A 15,983-nucleotide genomic window follows, 5' to 3' on the forward strand; every position below is an offset into this window, starting at 1 on the left:
GCCTGGGCACAGAGCAGGAGGCAGAGGCGACGTCAAGAGAAGGATGTGGGCGTGGGAGCGCCTCCCTCTGCACGAGGCAGCAACAAGTGCTTCTGGAACCTCACGGAGGGCAGGAGGACGTTAAAGGGAGGGGAGCCAGGAGGAACCTGGGCACCGCGCAGCCCAGGGAGACGGGGTCCCTGCCAAAGGCCCCGCAGGAAGGGACCGGACTGGGAGAGTCAGAGCCGGCGAGGGCAGATTCCACCTACTGCAGGGGCAGAGCTGAGGTGCACAGGCCGACGGAAAGCCGAACAGAGCAGGGGAGAGCAGGAGTGGGGATGGGGTGGGGTGGGATTCCTGGAGGTGACCTAGAGACTCGGAGCGGGAAGGGCTCAGGGAGAGTGCGGGATGCAGAGGGGTGCAGGCCAGGATGCTGGTCCCTTCAGGACGTGCGTGAGGAGAGGAGAGCAGCGTGGGGCAGAGCAGAGGGCCTGCCTGAAGAGGGGGAGGTGGTGGGGATGCGGACCCCAGTCAAGGAGGCTCTGGAAGCACCGCTGCCTGCCAGCCTGAGGACCGCAAGTGAACAGAGGAGCCCTGGGTCTGGGTTCAAGCAGGGGAATCACGTCAGCAACCAGCGAGGGGTGCGGAGAGGGGTGTAGCGCGTGCTGGGGTGCTCGGCCCCAGGGCTCCGTCTGCTTGCTCCCCTCACTGCCGGGCTGCTACTTCAGGAGGTGAAGCCAGACCCCTGGGAAAGGCAGGGAAGGCCTCTGTGTATAGACATGTTAGAGAGCTACACATGCAGACCTTCCAGCTCTGCCTGCCGAGAAGGCTTAGCAATACGACAAACCCACGGCAACGAGCACACCCAGCACCAGCTCTTGATTCGTAAAGGGTATCGGGGATTTCTGGAAAATTGGGGGCTGGGGGGGGAGCAGAAGCCCCTTCTCCTTCATGTCTGTAGGTGTGAAGGGCAGCCCTGGCCCAAACTCCAGGGCAATCTAAGAGACAACCTTAAGAGCTCTAGGAACTGGTTCACAGCTCGAATTAGGAAGGTGGAGGGCAGGGCAGCGCCTGAGCAAGCGGGAGGCGGCTCGGCCCTGGGATGCAGCAGAGCGGGTGCAAGAGGCTGCGTGGACGCAGAGCTGGCTTCCACCTGGCTCGCGTGCCCCGGCGGCCCGGCCTACTGCGCGGTGCCGAACCAACAGCCCTTCCCCCAGATTGGAAGCTTCTTGGGGGAGGGTCACAGAGCCGCCTCCACTATGGGCGGTGCCCGGCGCTGAGCCGGTGGCTGGTGAGGCCTCTCCGAGTCCGCCCCTTCCTCGGACTTGGGGGAAGCAGGTCGGGGTGGGGTAGATCCCGCAGTCTGGGCAGCGGGAGCGCCGGGGCCATTACGCTCTGACTCGCGGGAGGAGGGAGAGGGGGAGGCAGCGCGCATCGCGCTCCACTCCCTGTCGCTGCGCCGGCCCGCATTAAAAAGTGTCGCGCTCCACTTGGTGTGGGCTGCACCCAGAAGTCGCTTCCATCGGGCGGGTTCTCCCTGCGGCTTTCAGGGGAGGGCGGGGCGAGAAGGATCTGGGGCGGGACTAGGGTCTCTTTCGCTTTCCCTTTTGTTCTCCAACCGCCGCCGAGGTTCCGCGCGGGTGAGGAGAGGGCGGCTTCCCGGGTGGCTCCGCCTGTGCCCATACCCCCAGGCTCGCGGGGGCTCAGCGCCTTGCCGCCTCCGCGCACAAGTTGTGCCACGTGGCCTTGACCCCTGTGACTCCCCTGCAGCTCCCGGGCACGCACGAACGAGTCGACTCGCACGCTGGAAGCCAGTGAGTCGTCGGAGAGACTTGCTACCAAGAGCCCCGCGCGCCACGCCATGCCCGCCCGACTGGCCCCCGACGCCCTGCGCCCTACGGCCCTCACCCTTCCTGCACCCTGTGCTGCACGCTCTCCCCGGCCTGGCCCGCGCGCTACGTTTCTCGGCCTGCTGGGCCCTGGACCAGCTGCTGGGCTGCTGGGCGCCGGCCGCACGCCCGAGCGACCAGATCTGGCTGAGCGCCGCAGCGGGCGCCGGAGCGGCTCTGTCGCTGCTGCTGCTTGTCGGCCTGGCTGTGGCACTGCCGGACCTGCTGCTGCAAGCCTGGCGCCGTCCCTTCTGCTACCAGCCCCCTCCGCAGTGCTGGGCGCCCCCCACGCCCTGGCGCCCCGCGCGCAGCTTCAGCTTCTTCGGCGTCAACCTGTGCCTGCTCCCCGACGGGCTGGCGCACAACCAGCGGCGGGCCGAGACCGTGGGCGCCGTGCTGCTCGCCGGCCTGCGGCATTCGCCCTATGGGGCTACCGGCTGCAGTTGGCCAGTGCAGGGGTGCCGTGCCAGCGAGGCTGGACTTCATGTGCCTGCAGGACGTGTTCCATCTTCGCGCAGAGCGACGCCTGCTGAGCCGCCTGGCACCCAATCTGGGCCCGGTGTCGTACGACGTGGCACATTCGGCCTGCAGCCCGGGCTACACCTGAAGCTGCTGGGCAGCGGGCTGCTGCTGGCCTCGCGCTACCCGCTGCTACGCGCAGATTTCCAGTCCTTCCTCACGCACGTTGCGAGGATGCGCTGGCCTCCAAGTGACTACTTTCTGCACAGGTGTCCGCCCACCGGCCGCGGCGATCCGGAACCCGGAAGGGGGCGGGGCATGGGGTCGAACGCGCGAAGGTCCCCAAGCGCAGCTGGGCATCCCGGACGGGCGCCACATCGTGGGCTTTCCTGCACTGCACGCATTTGCATTCGCCGAGCGGTGAGCCCGACTGGCTGCTCGTAGGCTCGTGGGCGGGCCGCCCCCCCTCACTCTGCGCGGAGTCCCAATCCTTGTCTGCACCTCCCCTCCCCCTACCGTTTATTCACTGCCCCAGGCGCCGCCAGTCCCTTCGAGTGCTGGTGGGCTCACAGATCGGGACCGGGCGGGGCGGGGGAAGGCGCGGGCGCAGCTGGGTGTCCAGGAGGCAGAATGGCACCTCGGACTGAGCCTTCCTTCCCTCCCCGTCCCTCTCCTCCAACCCACCCCGCCCCGCAGAGGACGGGCTCCTGCGCCGCACACAGCTGACGCTGTTGCTGGACTGGGCCGAGCTGTCCGAGGTTGAGAGCCGCCAAAGTGACGAGGCCGTGGCCTTCAGTGTGCGCCTGGGTGACCACAACTTCGACAACTGCGCGCTTAGGTGAGAAGAGGCTGCAGCGGGGCGGGCGGGCGGCCCCGCCCACCGAGCGCCGGCCTCTCCGCAGCCCACGCGCGGGAGCAGCGGCACCAGCTGTTCAGCCGCTTCCGGGACCGCCGCCGGCCGGGGACGCGCCGGGGTTGGGGGCGGACGGACCTAGGGCGGGCTCGCGGGCCAGGCTCCCACTGATACCGCCTCTCCCCACCGTCCTCCGCCCTCCCCAGGAACGCTGCTGAGATCCTGCAATCTCCGCCACTCCGTGGCCTGCCCCGCGGAGATGCTGAGGTGAGTGGCTACCTGGGGGCCAGGCAACGCCCGGAAGGAGGGATGCCCTGACCTTGGTGACACTGCCACCCTCCTCAGGGCCTTGGAAAGGAGGAAGGGCGCCGCCACTCCCTGGCAGGCCCTCCCAGGGGAGGCCGCCCGGCTGAGCACTGGCGGGCCGGCGCCTGGACGACGTCACCTACCGAGGAGGACCCGGAGGCGTTCTGAGCCCAGTACGTGCCAGAGCTCAGGGTGCTGGGCCTGCTGGCGCTGGGGCGACCCCTCAACCTGACTCCTGCCCCCAAGAGGTGGAACGGGTGACACTCAGCACCGCCCTGGTGGGGCTTACGGACCACCTGGCGGTGGGACTTGCAAGCCCTCCTAAGGCAGGTACGGAGGAGACAGGTGCCAGCACGGGTGGAAAGACAGACAGGGACACAGAACGCGAGCCTGGCCAGCCGCCACTGGAACAGGACGACTTCAGGAATCTTTATTGTGCGGGGCCCTCCCTCACACAGTCTCCTGGGCCCTGCGGTACTCATAGACGCTGCCCCGCTCAGGGAAGGCTAGGGGCTGCAGGAGCGATGCCGGCAGAGGGGCGGGGTCCTCTGGGTCCCCATAGCCCCCGCCGCCTGGTGTGTGGAGACAGAACACATCCTGTGGGGCAGAGGGGAGGTTCAGTGTGGGGATGGGCTCTGCCTGTCTCCTGCCGCCATCCCATCCCCGGCAGGGCAGTGCAGCCACAGCAGCCAGCTGGGACCCCAGAGTCTGCAGCCCCCATCCTTCAGGAGCCAAATTAAACTCCGTCTCTAGTTATCTGTGCAACTCCATTCACTCTGTGGGATGAGGGCAGCTGGGGGTGGGGGCGGGGATGGGACAGGCCAGGCCGCAGTCCTTACCCCCGGGGACACGAGCACTGAGGTCTTCCCGCCCAGATTCACTGTCCGGCCGCCCTTCCGGATCAGTAGGTTTAGGCCACGAGTTCCGGGCTCGCCCCCTGCAAGAAGAGGCAAGGTAGGGGTGGCCCAGGAGGCAAGGAAGTGAGAGGCGTGGGGAGTTGGTGGGGGAATAGGGGGGTAGATGGGACAGGAGGTGGGTGGGGAACTGACGGCCGTGATGGGCTGGGGGGAGAGGGGAAGGGAGCCACTTACCCATAAGGCCATAAGGCTGGAAGGCGCGGCGCTCGGTCAGCACTGACAGTAGCGCCTCCTCACGAAAAAGCAGCTCGCGGATAACACCATCGCCGCCCCGGAAGCGGCCGCGCCCCCCAGACCCCAGTCTCAGTTCAAAGCGGCGCAGGATAACTGGGTACCTGCGCGGGGCCAGGGTCTCAGCCCAGCCTGCCCCGCCCCCGCTCCACCCCAGGCCCGGCTCCTCAGCCCCACCCCTTCCTGCAGCGCTCACCTGCTCTCCAGGATCTCGGGGTCGGTGATCCGTGTGTTGGTCATGTGGCTGTGCACACCGCTGCGCCCATGCCAGCCGGGGCCCGCGCCCGCGCCGCCCGCCACCGTCTCGTAGTAGCCCAGGTGGGCGTTGCCCAAGGTCACGTTGTTCATGCAGCCCTGGCGGGGACAAATGGCCGCTGCGCTGGCTGGGGGCGCGTCGCCTCTCGGCCGGTCGCAGCCTGCAGCCCTCCCTCCCCCCGCCCCCAGCAGCCCCAGAGCTGTGCCCACCGGCCCACCACACCTGGGAAGCAGCGCAGGCCCCGAAGGCCCCCAGGATGACGTCCACCACCCGCTGCGACGTAAGCACGTTACCGCCCACCACCGCCGCCTCTGGGGACGGGTCCAGGATGGAGCCCTTAGGGATCACAACATGCACCGGTGCCAGGCAGCCCTGTGGGGAGAGGGGCCAGCGCTCAAGAAGAGTTGGGAGGTACACCACACACGTCCCTAGGATCAGTCCGACCTTGGGCTGGCCTAGCCCCAGGCTCCCTCAGGGTGACGTGGGGCTTGGGGTTGACCTGCTGTCCGTGTGCGCACCACACCCTTGCACACCTGGTTGAGTGGGATGTCGCGGCCGACCAGACAGCGAAGGCAGTAGATGAGCGCAGACAGCGTGATGGCCCGAGGCGCGTTGAGGTTGCCGAACACCTCGGGCCCCGTGCCGCTGAAATCAAACACCGCGCTACCCTGCCCGCCAGAGAGGAGGGGAGAAGTCAGCAGCCGGGTGGCCACGGCCCTGATGCCTGGGGAGGTCCTTCCTCCCAAGACTGACCTCACTCACGTCGATCTGCACTCGGAGTCGGATGGGAGAACCGTCGTCCATGTGGTCCTCTGCAGACACCTCCAGGGGCAGGCCCTGGGCCTGCCGGGAGGTTCCAAAGGCCCGAAGCATGTCTCGCACAGCTAGCTCAGCGTTCGCCTGGTGGAGAGTATGTTCAGTAACGGCCGCGCCACCTTCCAGGTGGGCCAGGTGCCCCCCACCTCCGTCCACCTGCCTGGGGCAGGCACAGAGCTGCCGGCTCGCTCCTTCCCCCCGGCCCACCTGAATGTGGCCCATGTAGGCCTGTACCACATCCAGGCCGTACTGCCCAATGAGCTCGCCCACCAGCTGGATGCCCTTCTGGTTGGCTGCCACCTGGGCACGCAGATCTGACAGGTTGTCGTGCAGGTTCCGTGTTCCGCTGCAGCCTGGAATGTTGCCTGGTGCCCGCAGGGCTTCGGTTACCGCTGAATGGATGGGATCGCCACTGAGCCACTCAAAGTCCCAGGGCCACCTGGTGCCCTGCTCCACACCTGCTGTACTTCTCTGCTGGGGCACTTGCGGGGACCACATGTTGGCCCATCACTGGCTCCCCACTACCCTGCTGGCTCTTCCAGGTCCCTGAAAATCCCCAGCTTTCCCCCATCAGCTACTGAACCTTCTTCCCACACCACAATGCCCCAGGGCACCCTAGGATGGGACAAGCAGCTTTGACCGTGACCATGATCTCACGTGGGCTGGAGGTACCCGGGGCAGGGGGCAGGGCAGGGGGAAGGTTCCCTCAGCAAACTCTCCTCCCTCCTTCATTTCTCCTGCCCTACCTCCCCACCACCTGGCTCACACTCTCCAGCCTTTTCTGGGCACCCCTCCCCTCTCCCAGCAGGAAAAACCACTTCCCTTAACCCTCCCACACTCACACTGCCCTCAGCCCTGGGGCCCCGAACTCACCGCCACAGCCAGTCGTTTTGAAAGAGCGCCAGCATGGCTGCCTGTGCGCCCCGCCACCGCCCCCAAAAGATCTGGACAAGGCGTCCACCTCGGGCAGCAGTACGGGTTCTGGCCCCGTGGACCACTCCCTGCTTCGGGCAAGCTCCCCTCCTGAGTCTGGATCAGGGTCCTCTCAGGCTCCCTGGCCGCTGGGTCCTCTGCCAGACATGCCTGCACAGGTCCCTCGGTGACCCCTACCCTCTGCCCCCACCCCATACTGACCAAGGGAGCAGCCAGGCCTCAGTCACTCTGTTCGTGTTCTCAGCACCCACAACAGCCCATGGCTCTGTTACCCCACCTTCCACCCTGCCCACATCACCTGTTCTCACTCTGGGATGCCCCGTGGGCTCTCACACCAGCTGTCCCTGACCCCCAGGTGCCACTGCAGTCTCTGTCCCACCTTCCTGGCAACTGCAGTGCCAGGACCTCCATCCTACAGCTGTCCAAACTTGATTCCCTCCCCGCTGCCCAAGTCCCACCACTTACCAACCCTGACCTCCAAAACCCCCTCACCGTTGCCTCCCAGCTTGAGGCTCAGCATCTTCGAGGGCGAGAGCGGCTGCCCCCCCCACGCCCCCTGCCTGGCCTGCAGGAGCCTCCACGCGCCCTGCACGCAGGCAGGGGCTTGCCCGGTGCACAGGCAGCTCAGGCCCAGCTGAAGCCCTTCACGGCTGCCCAGTGACTGACCCAGGCCCCGAGAGCCTGCAGCCCCTGGCCGCTGGTGCCGCCGTGTCTCTGCAGTCCTCAGACCCAGTGCAAACCCAGTGCAAATCATAAACGCCACCAGCAGCCGCCCACCTTAAAATAGGCTCCTCCCCCTCCTGCACCCAATCCCTTGGGTGTCCTGGCCAGCTCCCCACCCTCAAACCTTCCAGGCCTCCTTGGACCCAGGCAGAACTCAGCTCAGCTCGTCTGATCACCTCTGAGAGGCGATCTGCAACCACCCTGGGGGGTCACCGAGCAGCTCCCTCAGCCTGGAGGCTGGCCTAGGCCGGGGGGGAGGGGGGCAGCGGGGGCTGCATCCCCGTGTCCGGCCCAGCCTGGCTGCACGAAGCGGCCAGGTGTTTCAGCCCCACCCCAGATCCGTTCCCACTCACCCTCCTCCTGGAAGACACCCGCCTGGACGAGTCTGAAGGACAGAAAGATGGCGCCCTCCTGCTGCAGGGTGGTGGAGTGGGGGGGCATGGAGCCCGGTGTGATGCCCCCAATGTCCGCGTGGTGCCCACGGCTGGCCACGTAGAACACAGGCCGCGTCTGACCCGGCCAAAACACCTAGGGGTGAGGGCAACGGTCAGGGGCGCCGGCGGCCCTACCACCCGAGGTACCTGGCAGCGACCCTCACCGGTGTGATGACGGTCAGGTCTGGCAGGTGGCTGCCCCCCGCGCAGGGGTGGTTGCTCAGCAGAACGTCGCCGGGATGGAGGTCAGCCCCCACGTGCTGGATCTGAAGCCAGGAGACAGGTGCAGAGTGGGGAGGGGGCCGGTGCAAGGGGCGGGGGGCAGGGAGAGGGGCCTGCCGAACCTGGAACTGCACCGTCTCCTGCATGGCACCCAGGTGCACAGGGATGTGAGGGGCGTTGGAGACCAGCCCCCCGTCGGGCCCAAAGAGGGCGCAGGAGAAGTCCAGGCGCTCCTTGATGTTGGTGGAGATGGCCGTGCGCTGCAGGATGCGGCCCATCTGCTCTGGGGACACAGAGTGACCAGATGCCCGCTGGCCCCACCCCATCCACAGCGCATCCCCGGGGTACGGAGAGGCAGGGCCCACCGCCTTCAAGGCCTCTGAGTCCCGGACCCAGGACCCGAAGCGGGCGATGGTCCACCCAGACACTGCGAGGCCATGGCCAAGCCACATCTTACTCGTGAAGGGTACCCCCTTCCTCCCCAGCCCTGCCCAGCGCCACCATCAGCCCTACGCCCTGCTTCGCACGTTAAGAAACTGGTGCGGGGCACGGGCTTCGGAGCCTGGGTTCACCGTGCGGAGCCCAGACCACGCGGTGCCGGGAGGAGAAGAGCGCCCACCCTGCCCAGGGCCTGCGCCACCGCAGGACGCCTTCTCCGCACACCCCTGCCTGGTGCGCCGCAGGGAGCGGGGCGGGGGAGCAGGATGGTGGAAGCCACTCACCAGCAATGCTCATGAAGCGATGGGAGAAGATGGACAGGTGGATGGGGTCGAGCTGGGCACCCACCGTGCCGGGGGCCTCAGCCCCCACGGAGATGCGGATATCCCCAGTCTCAGTCACCTCCGCCTGGCAGGCTGGCTCCACCAGGATGGTACTGCGGGCAGGGCAGCAAAGGGGCTGCAGGAGCCAGGCCACACACCCCTCCCAAGCAGGGACCCCACGTGCCCAGGCCCAGAAGCAGCCCAACCAGGAAGGGACCCGAGAGCCCTTCAGGCTCCTGCAGCCTGGGCCCCACGGGTCACCCCAGCCCCGGCAGCCGTGGCCCCGGCCCTCAGCCCACCTGTTGCTGTCAATGAGGAGGCAGGGCCCCTGCAGCTTGTGCCCAGCGCCCAGCTCGCCCAACAGGTACACGGGGGTCTCCTGGTAGCCCCCCTCGAAGTAGCAACGGGTCATCTGAGGAGGGCGTCAGGTGAGCGAAGTTCCTAGGGCCGGTGCCCTCCCTGCGTCTCCCCCTCCACACCTGTCCCCGTGTCCCAGTGGGTGTGGGTGGACGGGCACAGGCAGGGCCACCAACCTTGTCTACCCGGGGAGGCCCACTCTGGGCTTTCGGGACGTACTCGAGGCAAAGGCCACTGCGGCCAGTGCCCCTCACCCGCACGTCGTCCACCACCACTGGCCGCTCAGGGATGATGAAGCCAAACTCCCTCATGTACCTGCACACCCGGAGGTCCCGGAGAGCCATCAGGGCGGGCAGCCAGGCCAGCGGACGCCAGCCAGGGCTCCCAAGACGCGGAGCTCACATACCTCTCGACGAAGCCTGCCCCGAAGTCGCCCGCTCGGGGTGAGTGGGCTGTGGCCGGGTGCTGGTGGGCGGACACCATCAGGGCGCAGTCCGTGCCCTGGTAGCGCAGGTGCAGGAAGCTCTCGGTGCTGATCTGAGCCCTGCAGCGGCGACAGGCAGGGCACTCGCACTGGGTACCCTTGAGGACACCCAGGCCACCCCTCCCTGACTGCCGCCGAAGAGGCCCCAAGTGCAGCGGCTCGGGTGCGGCAGGCCCTCCACCTGGCCCGGCAGCCCCCGGAGCCCCACCTGGGGAAGCCCTGGGCCCGCAAGGCATCCACGCACTGCTCCTCCAGGCGGCTCAGCCTCTGGTCCAGCTGCACAAAGGTCTCGGGCGCGTAGGGCAGGGAGCAGGGCTCCTGTGCCTCGTGTACCACGTCTGCCAGGGCCAGCCCCAGTGCTGACAGCAGCCCACTATGCCTAGGGGGACAGGGACCGCACAGCGAAAGGGTGGGGTGCCTCCCACAGTGGCCCCCCAGCCCCAGGACACACGCACCACACCCAGACACACCTATGAATGTGCACGGTGTCCATGCCCAGGGCCCGGGCGATGGCGCAAGCGTGCTGCCCACCAGCTCCCCCAAAGCAAGCCAGCACGTGGGCCGAGGGGTCGTGGCCTCGCGCCTGGGGAGCCAGAAGGGGATCAGTGGCCGACCCTGCCCCGCCCGGCCCTCCCCCATCCTGCCCCCCACCCCTGGGCGAGGGGAGAGGCGGCTGTACCTGCGTGAGCGCGCGGATGGGCCGGCACATGGCCTCGTTGGCCACACGCACAAACCCCATGGCCACCTCCTCCAGGCTCAGTGGGGAGGCCGGACAAGGCCCGTTGGTCAGGAAGCTGTTGACCTCGGTGGCTACAGCCTCCAGGGCCTTTCGGGACGCCTCCGGGGACAGTGGCTGGTCCTCTCCCGGCCCAAAAATGCGGGGGAAGGAGGCAGGCAGCAGGCGACCCAGGACCAGATTAGCATCCGTCACGGTCACAGGGCCTCCTGGGAGGTGTGCACGGTGTGGGGCTGGAGGTGAGCGCCGGGAGCGGGCAGTGGGGGTGGGGCTGGAGGGGTCGCTGGGCCTGGGCCGTGTGGGAAGGGGACTGGCAGAGCACGTGCCAGCTCTTACCTTTGCGGTAGCAGGCGGGGCCGGGGTGGGCTCCTGCAGACTCTGGCCCCACCACGAAGAGGCCTGACCTTTGGAGAGGGGAATTGGAGGTGGAGGTGGGCTGGGAGGCAGGGCTGGGGGTCCGCCGAGGTGCGGGATGGGGCTGACCTGAAGAAGAGGCGGGAGCCCCCACCAGCTGCCACGGTGTTGATGTCCAGCTGGGGGGCCTGGAGGGTGACACCAGCTGTGCTGGCCTCGAAGACGTGTTCAAATTCGCCAGCATAGCGGCTCACGTCGGTAGACGTGCCTGGTGGGAGACGGGGTGATGAGGGGCCATCCCACAGACCTGGATGCCTGACATTGCCCAGCCCGGCATCTGAGGCTCCCCCGGACGCCCCCCTCAGGCCCTCATACCTCCCATGTCAAAGCCGATGACAGGATGGCCACCCTCCACCCGGTAGGTGGTGGCTGAGTACCCAACGACGCCCCCAGCAGGGCCCGAGAGCACAGCGCGGGAGCCACTGAAGGAGTCCATGGGCGCCAGGCCACCATCGGAGCGCATGAACAGCACCTGCACGTCCTGTGGGCAGGCAGGTGGGCAGTGAGGGGCGGGGCGGCGCAGGGCGGGGGTGGCCGGGGCGGGCCGGCGGGGGGCCTCACCTTGAGCTGACCCTGGAAGCCACGGCGGAAGCCCTGCACGTAGCGCTGGATGGTGGGTGTGAGGTAGGCGTCGGCGCAGGCAGTGTGCCCCCGGGGCACGATGCGCACCATGGGCATGGCCTCCGAGGACAGTGACACGTGTGTGAAGCCCAGCTCGCGGGCCAGGGCGCCCACCTGCTGCTCGTGCTGGGCCCACCTACGATGGCGTCCGAGTGCCGCTGAGCTACCTGCCCACCCGCTGGCCCACCTGCCGCCCGCACCCCCAGCCAGCCCACACTCACGTGTATGAGTGCATGAGCACCACGGCCAGGCTGCGGATGCCTCGGGACAGGAGCCCCTCCAGCTTCCCTCGCAGGCCCCCCAGGTCCACAGGCTGCTGCACCTCCAGCAGGTCCCCTGTGCGGCCTGCAGGGAAGCCCGCCGCTGCCCCGTCAAAGGCCCATCTGGGCCTGCTGCCCTGCGCCCCAACACTCGGGCATCCGTACCTTTCACGGGCATCCCAGCACCTGGCTCCTCTCGATACAGCACCACACGCTCGTCCACTTCCAGCACCTCCTCGTACAGCATCTCGGGCATGGGCACGGCCTGAGGGCAGGCAGAGGCTCAGAGGAGTCCCAGGCCTGAGGGGCCCTGCTGGGGCCCTGCACGGGTGGGGCAATGCAGGCGAGCAGATGTGTCCCAACAGGCCAGTCCACAGGCCCAGGAGACACAGTGAGACAGGGTGACACAGTCAGAGCGGGTGGCCCCAGGAAGGCCCCCCCGGGGGGCGGCTCTCTGCCCCCAGGCCTCTGAGTGCAGCCAACTGCCCCACCCCCACAAAGGCAGCTCCTTCCCAGAGCCCAACCGTGGGGGTGAGGGTCAGGGTCCAAGACTGGGCGGAGCGGCAGACAGGCATGGGACAACACGTGACCAGTCAGGGCTAGGGGGACGCAGCATCCCACTACGAGTGCCCGGAACCTCCTCTCTATCAGCTGGTGGCCTTGGGCTGGCACTGACCCTTCCAAGGACCGCCCTCCCTGCGGGGCCACGGCACTCCAGGGAAAACATGTGCTGCAGAGCTGGCCACCTGCTGGCGTGATGAACTCACCAGGTCAAAGAGGTCTTCACGGGCCTGGGTGCCCACATGCAGCAGGTCTCGGAAGCCGCGAGTCACCAGCAGTGCCACCCGCTCCCCGCGCCGTTCCAGCAGCGCGTTGGTAGCTACCGTGGTGCCCATGCGGATGCTGGCGATGCGACTGGTGTCCAGCGGCCGGTCCCGCGGCAACGGCATGCCCCCCTCCTGGGAACCACGTGGTCAGCCATCAGGCCTCTGGCCCCAAGTCCCTCCCCACCCCACCACTCTGCCCTGGCCACCTGCTCCAGGATGCGGCGGATGCCCTCGGTGGGTGCGTCCACATAGTTGGCGGGGTCTTCTGAGAGCAGCTTTAAGACCCTCACGTGCCCCCCTGGGCACTGGGCAAAGACATCTGTGAAGGTGCCTCCGCGGTCAATGGCAAAGTGGAAGCGCCCCTCCGGGCTGCCCATGGTGGTGGGGCTGGAGTCCAGCAGCGACTCTTCAGCCGGCAGTCCTGGGAGCACTGGACAGAGGCAGTGGGTCAGCAGGGAGGCCTGGGGGGCATCCTGGGATGGGGAGAAGACAGGGGTTCCACGCCCATGAGGGGCCCTGGGTGGAGCCAGAGCTGGGCAAGTCCTGCAGGGCCTCATGACCCCCACTCCCCAGTTCCAGTGCGCAGGGTTGCAAGGGACCCCAGGGCCTGGAGCAGGCCTTTCAGAGGAGGAGGCGCGGCGGGAACCCTCGGGCTGGGGTTTCTGGGCCCTTAAGCACGAAGAGGCACGTGGGTTGGGGGCTGGTGAGAAAAGGCCCACTTCCCAAAGGCTCGACCTTGGAGCAGAGGCCGAGCGGGACACGGGGACGGGGCGGAGCCTGCGCAGACGACGGGGCGGGGCCGGGAGGCGAAGGGGAGCGGGCGGTGGGGGCGAGTGGGGCCGGGGGTGCGGACGGGGGAGCGGGGAGGATCCTGGCGCGGCGCCCACCTGGCCTGTCGGCTCCGGTCGCTCGCCGTCCGTTCGGCCGCACTCGCTCTGGGCCCTGCCCGCGCCCTCCCCCAGCCCGGAAGCGGGGCCCGCCGGGCTCTCCGGTTGCGTCAGGCTCGGGTGGCCCGGAGCCGCGGGCGGCAGGCGTCTCCATCCAGATCCCCGGCGGGGCGGCGCCGTGCCGGCGCGGCCCCACCCCGCGGCCCGGCCCCCGGGCACCTGGGCTCTGCGGCCGCCCGGCCCTGCGCCGGTCCGGAGCTCGCTGAGCGCGGGCGCCCCGGGTGCCCTCCTCCAGGTGCCCCGGGGCAGGCGGAGCGCAGACGACCTCGGACCGCGCCCCGCAGCGTGCGGCGGTGGTGGCGGCCCGGGGTGGGGGATGGGTGACGCGGGAGGGCAGAATTGAGTGGCCCGACCCGCGGCGGGGGGGCAGGGGGGCGTCCTGGAGAAACCCCTCACTCCCCGTGGGCGCGCCAGGCGCTGTGGGCTGGGGGCCCTCCACGCCGCCCTCCCAGGCCGACCGGCGACGCTCGGGCTGATATCGCCAGACGCTGTGGTCAGTCTCGGGACCACGGGGCGGGTGGCTGCCCTTCCCTGGCCCGTTTGCCGGCGAGCTGAAAGCTGCCCGGGTGCCTGCCCAGGCCTGAGGTGGGCTGGAGCTGTGAGGGGCCGCAAAGGAACGGTGGGGGATAGGGGGCTTCCCAAGCAGAGGAACAGCAGGTGAAGGGGCCACCTCACCTCACGGGCCAGGCAGACAGGTGGCCAGACAGGCAGGGACACGGTCCATGCCCTGGCCCCATCCCACCCCAGACTCTACCGCTTCCTTGAGCCTTGCTGGCCCTTGAAGTCTGCTTGGTCGCAAGAGGAGAGAGGGAGGTTGGCTGCTGTGAGAGCACAGGGTCTGGGCCGCAACCCAGGCTGCAGCAGGGCTGCCCACGGACTGGTGGCCTCTGGCCGCCTCACATCCTCTGTATGATGGGGCATTAAAGGGCAGCCTCACGGCTCCCTCACTTCAGTCTAGCGCTGCTCTGAGGTCACTCAGAGATGTCACCCTCTCCCCGCTGCACCCCTAGAAGAGCCCCCCGACTCCATTCCTCGCCCCTTCCTCCACAGCACCTGTCAGCACCTGACAGAACACGGCTGCACGGGAGCAGGGATTTCTCCCACTTTTCGCTGTCCTGCACGGCTCGGTGAGTGCAGCCTGCGGGTCCCTGAGGAGAACCCCCACGGCCCTGGCCCACGCACCTCTTTCAGCATCCCTGAAGTTGATGGTTCTGCGCCGGGGCAGGCGGGGGCTGGCGGTCACCTCGGCCAGGAGCCCGGAGCTGCAGAAGCTCAGGCCGATGCCCCGGTTCCTGAGCACCAGCTTCAGCTCCTCGTTCTCCTGGATGAGCTGCACGAGCCGCCGCAGCTCTTGGTTCTCCTGTGCCAGCCGCTGGATCTCCTGCTGCAGGCCCTCGTAGCTGCTGAGGAGGGACATGCCTGGCAGCGGTGGGCGGCAGCTGCCGGCAGCTGGCGGGCTGGCCAGGGGCAGCAGACCCTGCCATTGTGAGGTCAGCACTGCCCCTCAGCCGCATTCCAGGGCTTCAGAGCACCTGGAGCAGGGCAAACTTAACCTCTGACCTCTGGCCCCCTGAGGGTTGAATGGCTAGAGGAGCCCAGACCTGCCTCAGGCCTGGAGTCCCCCTAGGAAGCTCCTCCTGGAGGACAGAAGCTTCTGCATCCTAGCCCAGGATGGCGGTGTTGCAGGTAGAGGGCTGCGAGATTCAGGCATCCTTCCCCACCCATCTGGCCACCCACTGGCCACCAGCTGCTCGTGCCATGTTGTGGGGCTGGCTGACTGGGCACAGTCCCAGAGGCGGTCGTGGCCAGCACAGCCTCTGAAGGGGTCGGGAGAGTGGATGTTTGAGCTGCCCTGAGGGAGGGGGCATCTCTGGCCCAACAGCAAGGGGGAGCTGGACTGTGGAGGCGAAGGTGGGTCAGAGCTTGGGGGCGTGGGGTGAGCCAACGAGCACCTCAGGGCAAGGCTGGAGGCAAAGTGGTCCTGCTGCTGGGGTGGTAGGGAGTGTCACTGTCACAGGGAGGACGAGGCACCACATTCAGGGCCACACCTCAGGGCATGGGCGGGGAGGGCAGGGAGCAGGGAGGCCCCAGGAGACGTTGAGGACAGCAGGTTCCTGGGGGCAGGGGGGCCGCCTCAAGGACAACTGGGTTTACACTTGAGATCATATAAAGGACTTCTTTCCTTCACCCAGTCTGGCTTCCAATGGGACGGCTCTGTGCAGCTGGCATTATTTTGTGTCATTTCTTCCATCATGATCATTGTTTATTTCACATCGTCGTTTCCTTTTTGCGGGTCTGCTGTTTCCAGTTGTTAACCAGTAGTTTTCCTGGGATTTGCATGTCATTTCCCCACTGCTCCAGGGTGACACGCTGGCAGGAAGTTCTCGCCAGTGCTGAGCATGGGGGGACAGTCCTGAGAGCAGCTTCCGGGAGACTGGGGAGCAGCCACACTTAATCTCGATGGAAGTGATGTCAATTTTAATGGTTTCTGTAAGTGGGAAATAATCCTCATTCTAAGGGTTATGAAGTAGAGTGTTTATGCAGAACTAGAGATCTTA

General features: G+C 67.5%; 2 protein-coding genes across 9 annotated transcripts; one reads left to right on the forward strand and one right to left on the reverse strand.

Annotated features, from left to right (window-relative positions):
* Window positions 1-1,081: 1,081 nt before the first annotated feature.
* LOC101331171 (sphingomyelin phosphodiesterase 5) lies at window positions 1,082-15,696 on the forward strand. Its single transcript, XM_073794258.1, has 11 exons — window positions 1,082-1,270; window positions 1,490-1,619; window positions 1,750-1,793; window positions 2,597-2,747; window positions 3,024-3,165; window positions 3,387-3,447; window positions 3,526-3,816; window positions 5,079-8,079; window positions 8,174-9,579; window positions 11,167-11,265; window positions 14,476-15,696. Exons 1-7 carry the CDS (start codon window positions 1,082-1,084, stop codon window positions 3,652-3,654), a joined length of 846 nt encoding a protein of 281 aa, XP_073650359.1. The 3' UTR covers window positions 3,655-3,816; window positions 5,079-8,079; window positions 8,174-9,579; window positions 11,167-11,265; window positions 14,476-15,696.
* Window positions 3,877-13,716, reverse strand: OPLAH (5-oxoprolinase, ATP-hydrolysing). 8 transcript variants are annotated; one of them, XM_033843135.2, is made up of 27 exons: window positions 13,366-13,710; window positions 12,685-12,908; window positions 12,419-12,610; window positions 11,817-11,916; window positions 11,613-11,736; window positions 11,332-11,527; window positions 11,086-11,251; window positions 10,840-10,978; window positions 10,693-10,760; window positions 10,300-10,565; window positions 10,091-10,203; window positions 9,829-9,999; window positions 9,543-9,680; window positions 9,313-9,451; window positions 9,079-9,191; window positions 8,741-8,892; window positions 8,141-8,301; window positions 7,961-8,062; window positions 7,716-7,890; window positions 5,914-6,098; window positions 5,644-5,790; window positions 5,424-5,558; window positions 5,113-5,262; window positions 4,831-4,988; window positions 4,578-4,738; window positions 4,326-4,423; window positions 3,877-4,083 (listed from the first exon to the last, which is right to left on the reverse strand). In XM_033843135.2, exons 1-27 carry the CDS (start codon window positions 13,517-13,519, stop codon window positions 3,937-3,939), a joined length of 4,074 nt encoding a protein of 1,357 aa, XP_033699026.1. In that variant the 5' UTR covers window positions 13,520-13,710; the 3' UTR covers window positions 3,877-3,936. The 8 variants fall into 8 exon arrangements, with proteins under 8 accessions (XP_033699026.1, XP_073650386.1, XP_073650387.1 ...); XM_073794285.1 differs by having other exon boundaries at window positions 8,741-9,191; window positions 13,366-13,711; XM_073794286.1 differs by having other exon boundaries at window positions 11,332-11,916; window positions 13,366-13,711.
* Window positions 15,697-15,983: the final 287 nt, after the last annotated feature.

The sequence above is a fragment of the Tursiops truncatus genome, chromosome 17 (assembly GCF_011762595.2).
Source record: "Tursiops truncatus isolate mTurTru1 chromosome 17, mTurTru1.mat.Y, whole genome shotgun sequence".
Classification (NCBI taxonomy): Eukaryota; Metazoa; Chordata; class Mammalia; order Artiodactyla; family Delphinidae; genus Tursiops; species Tursiops truncatus.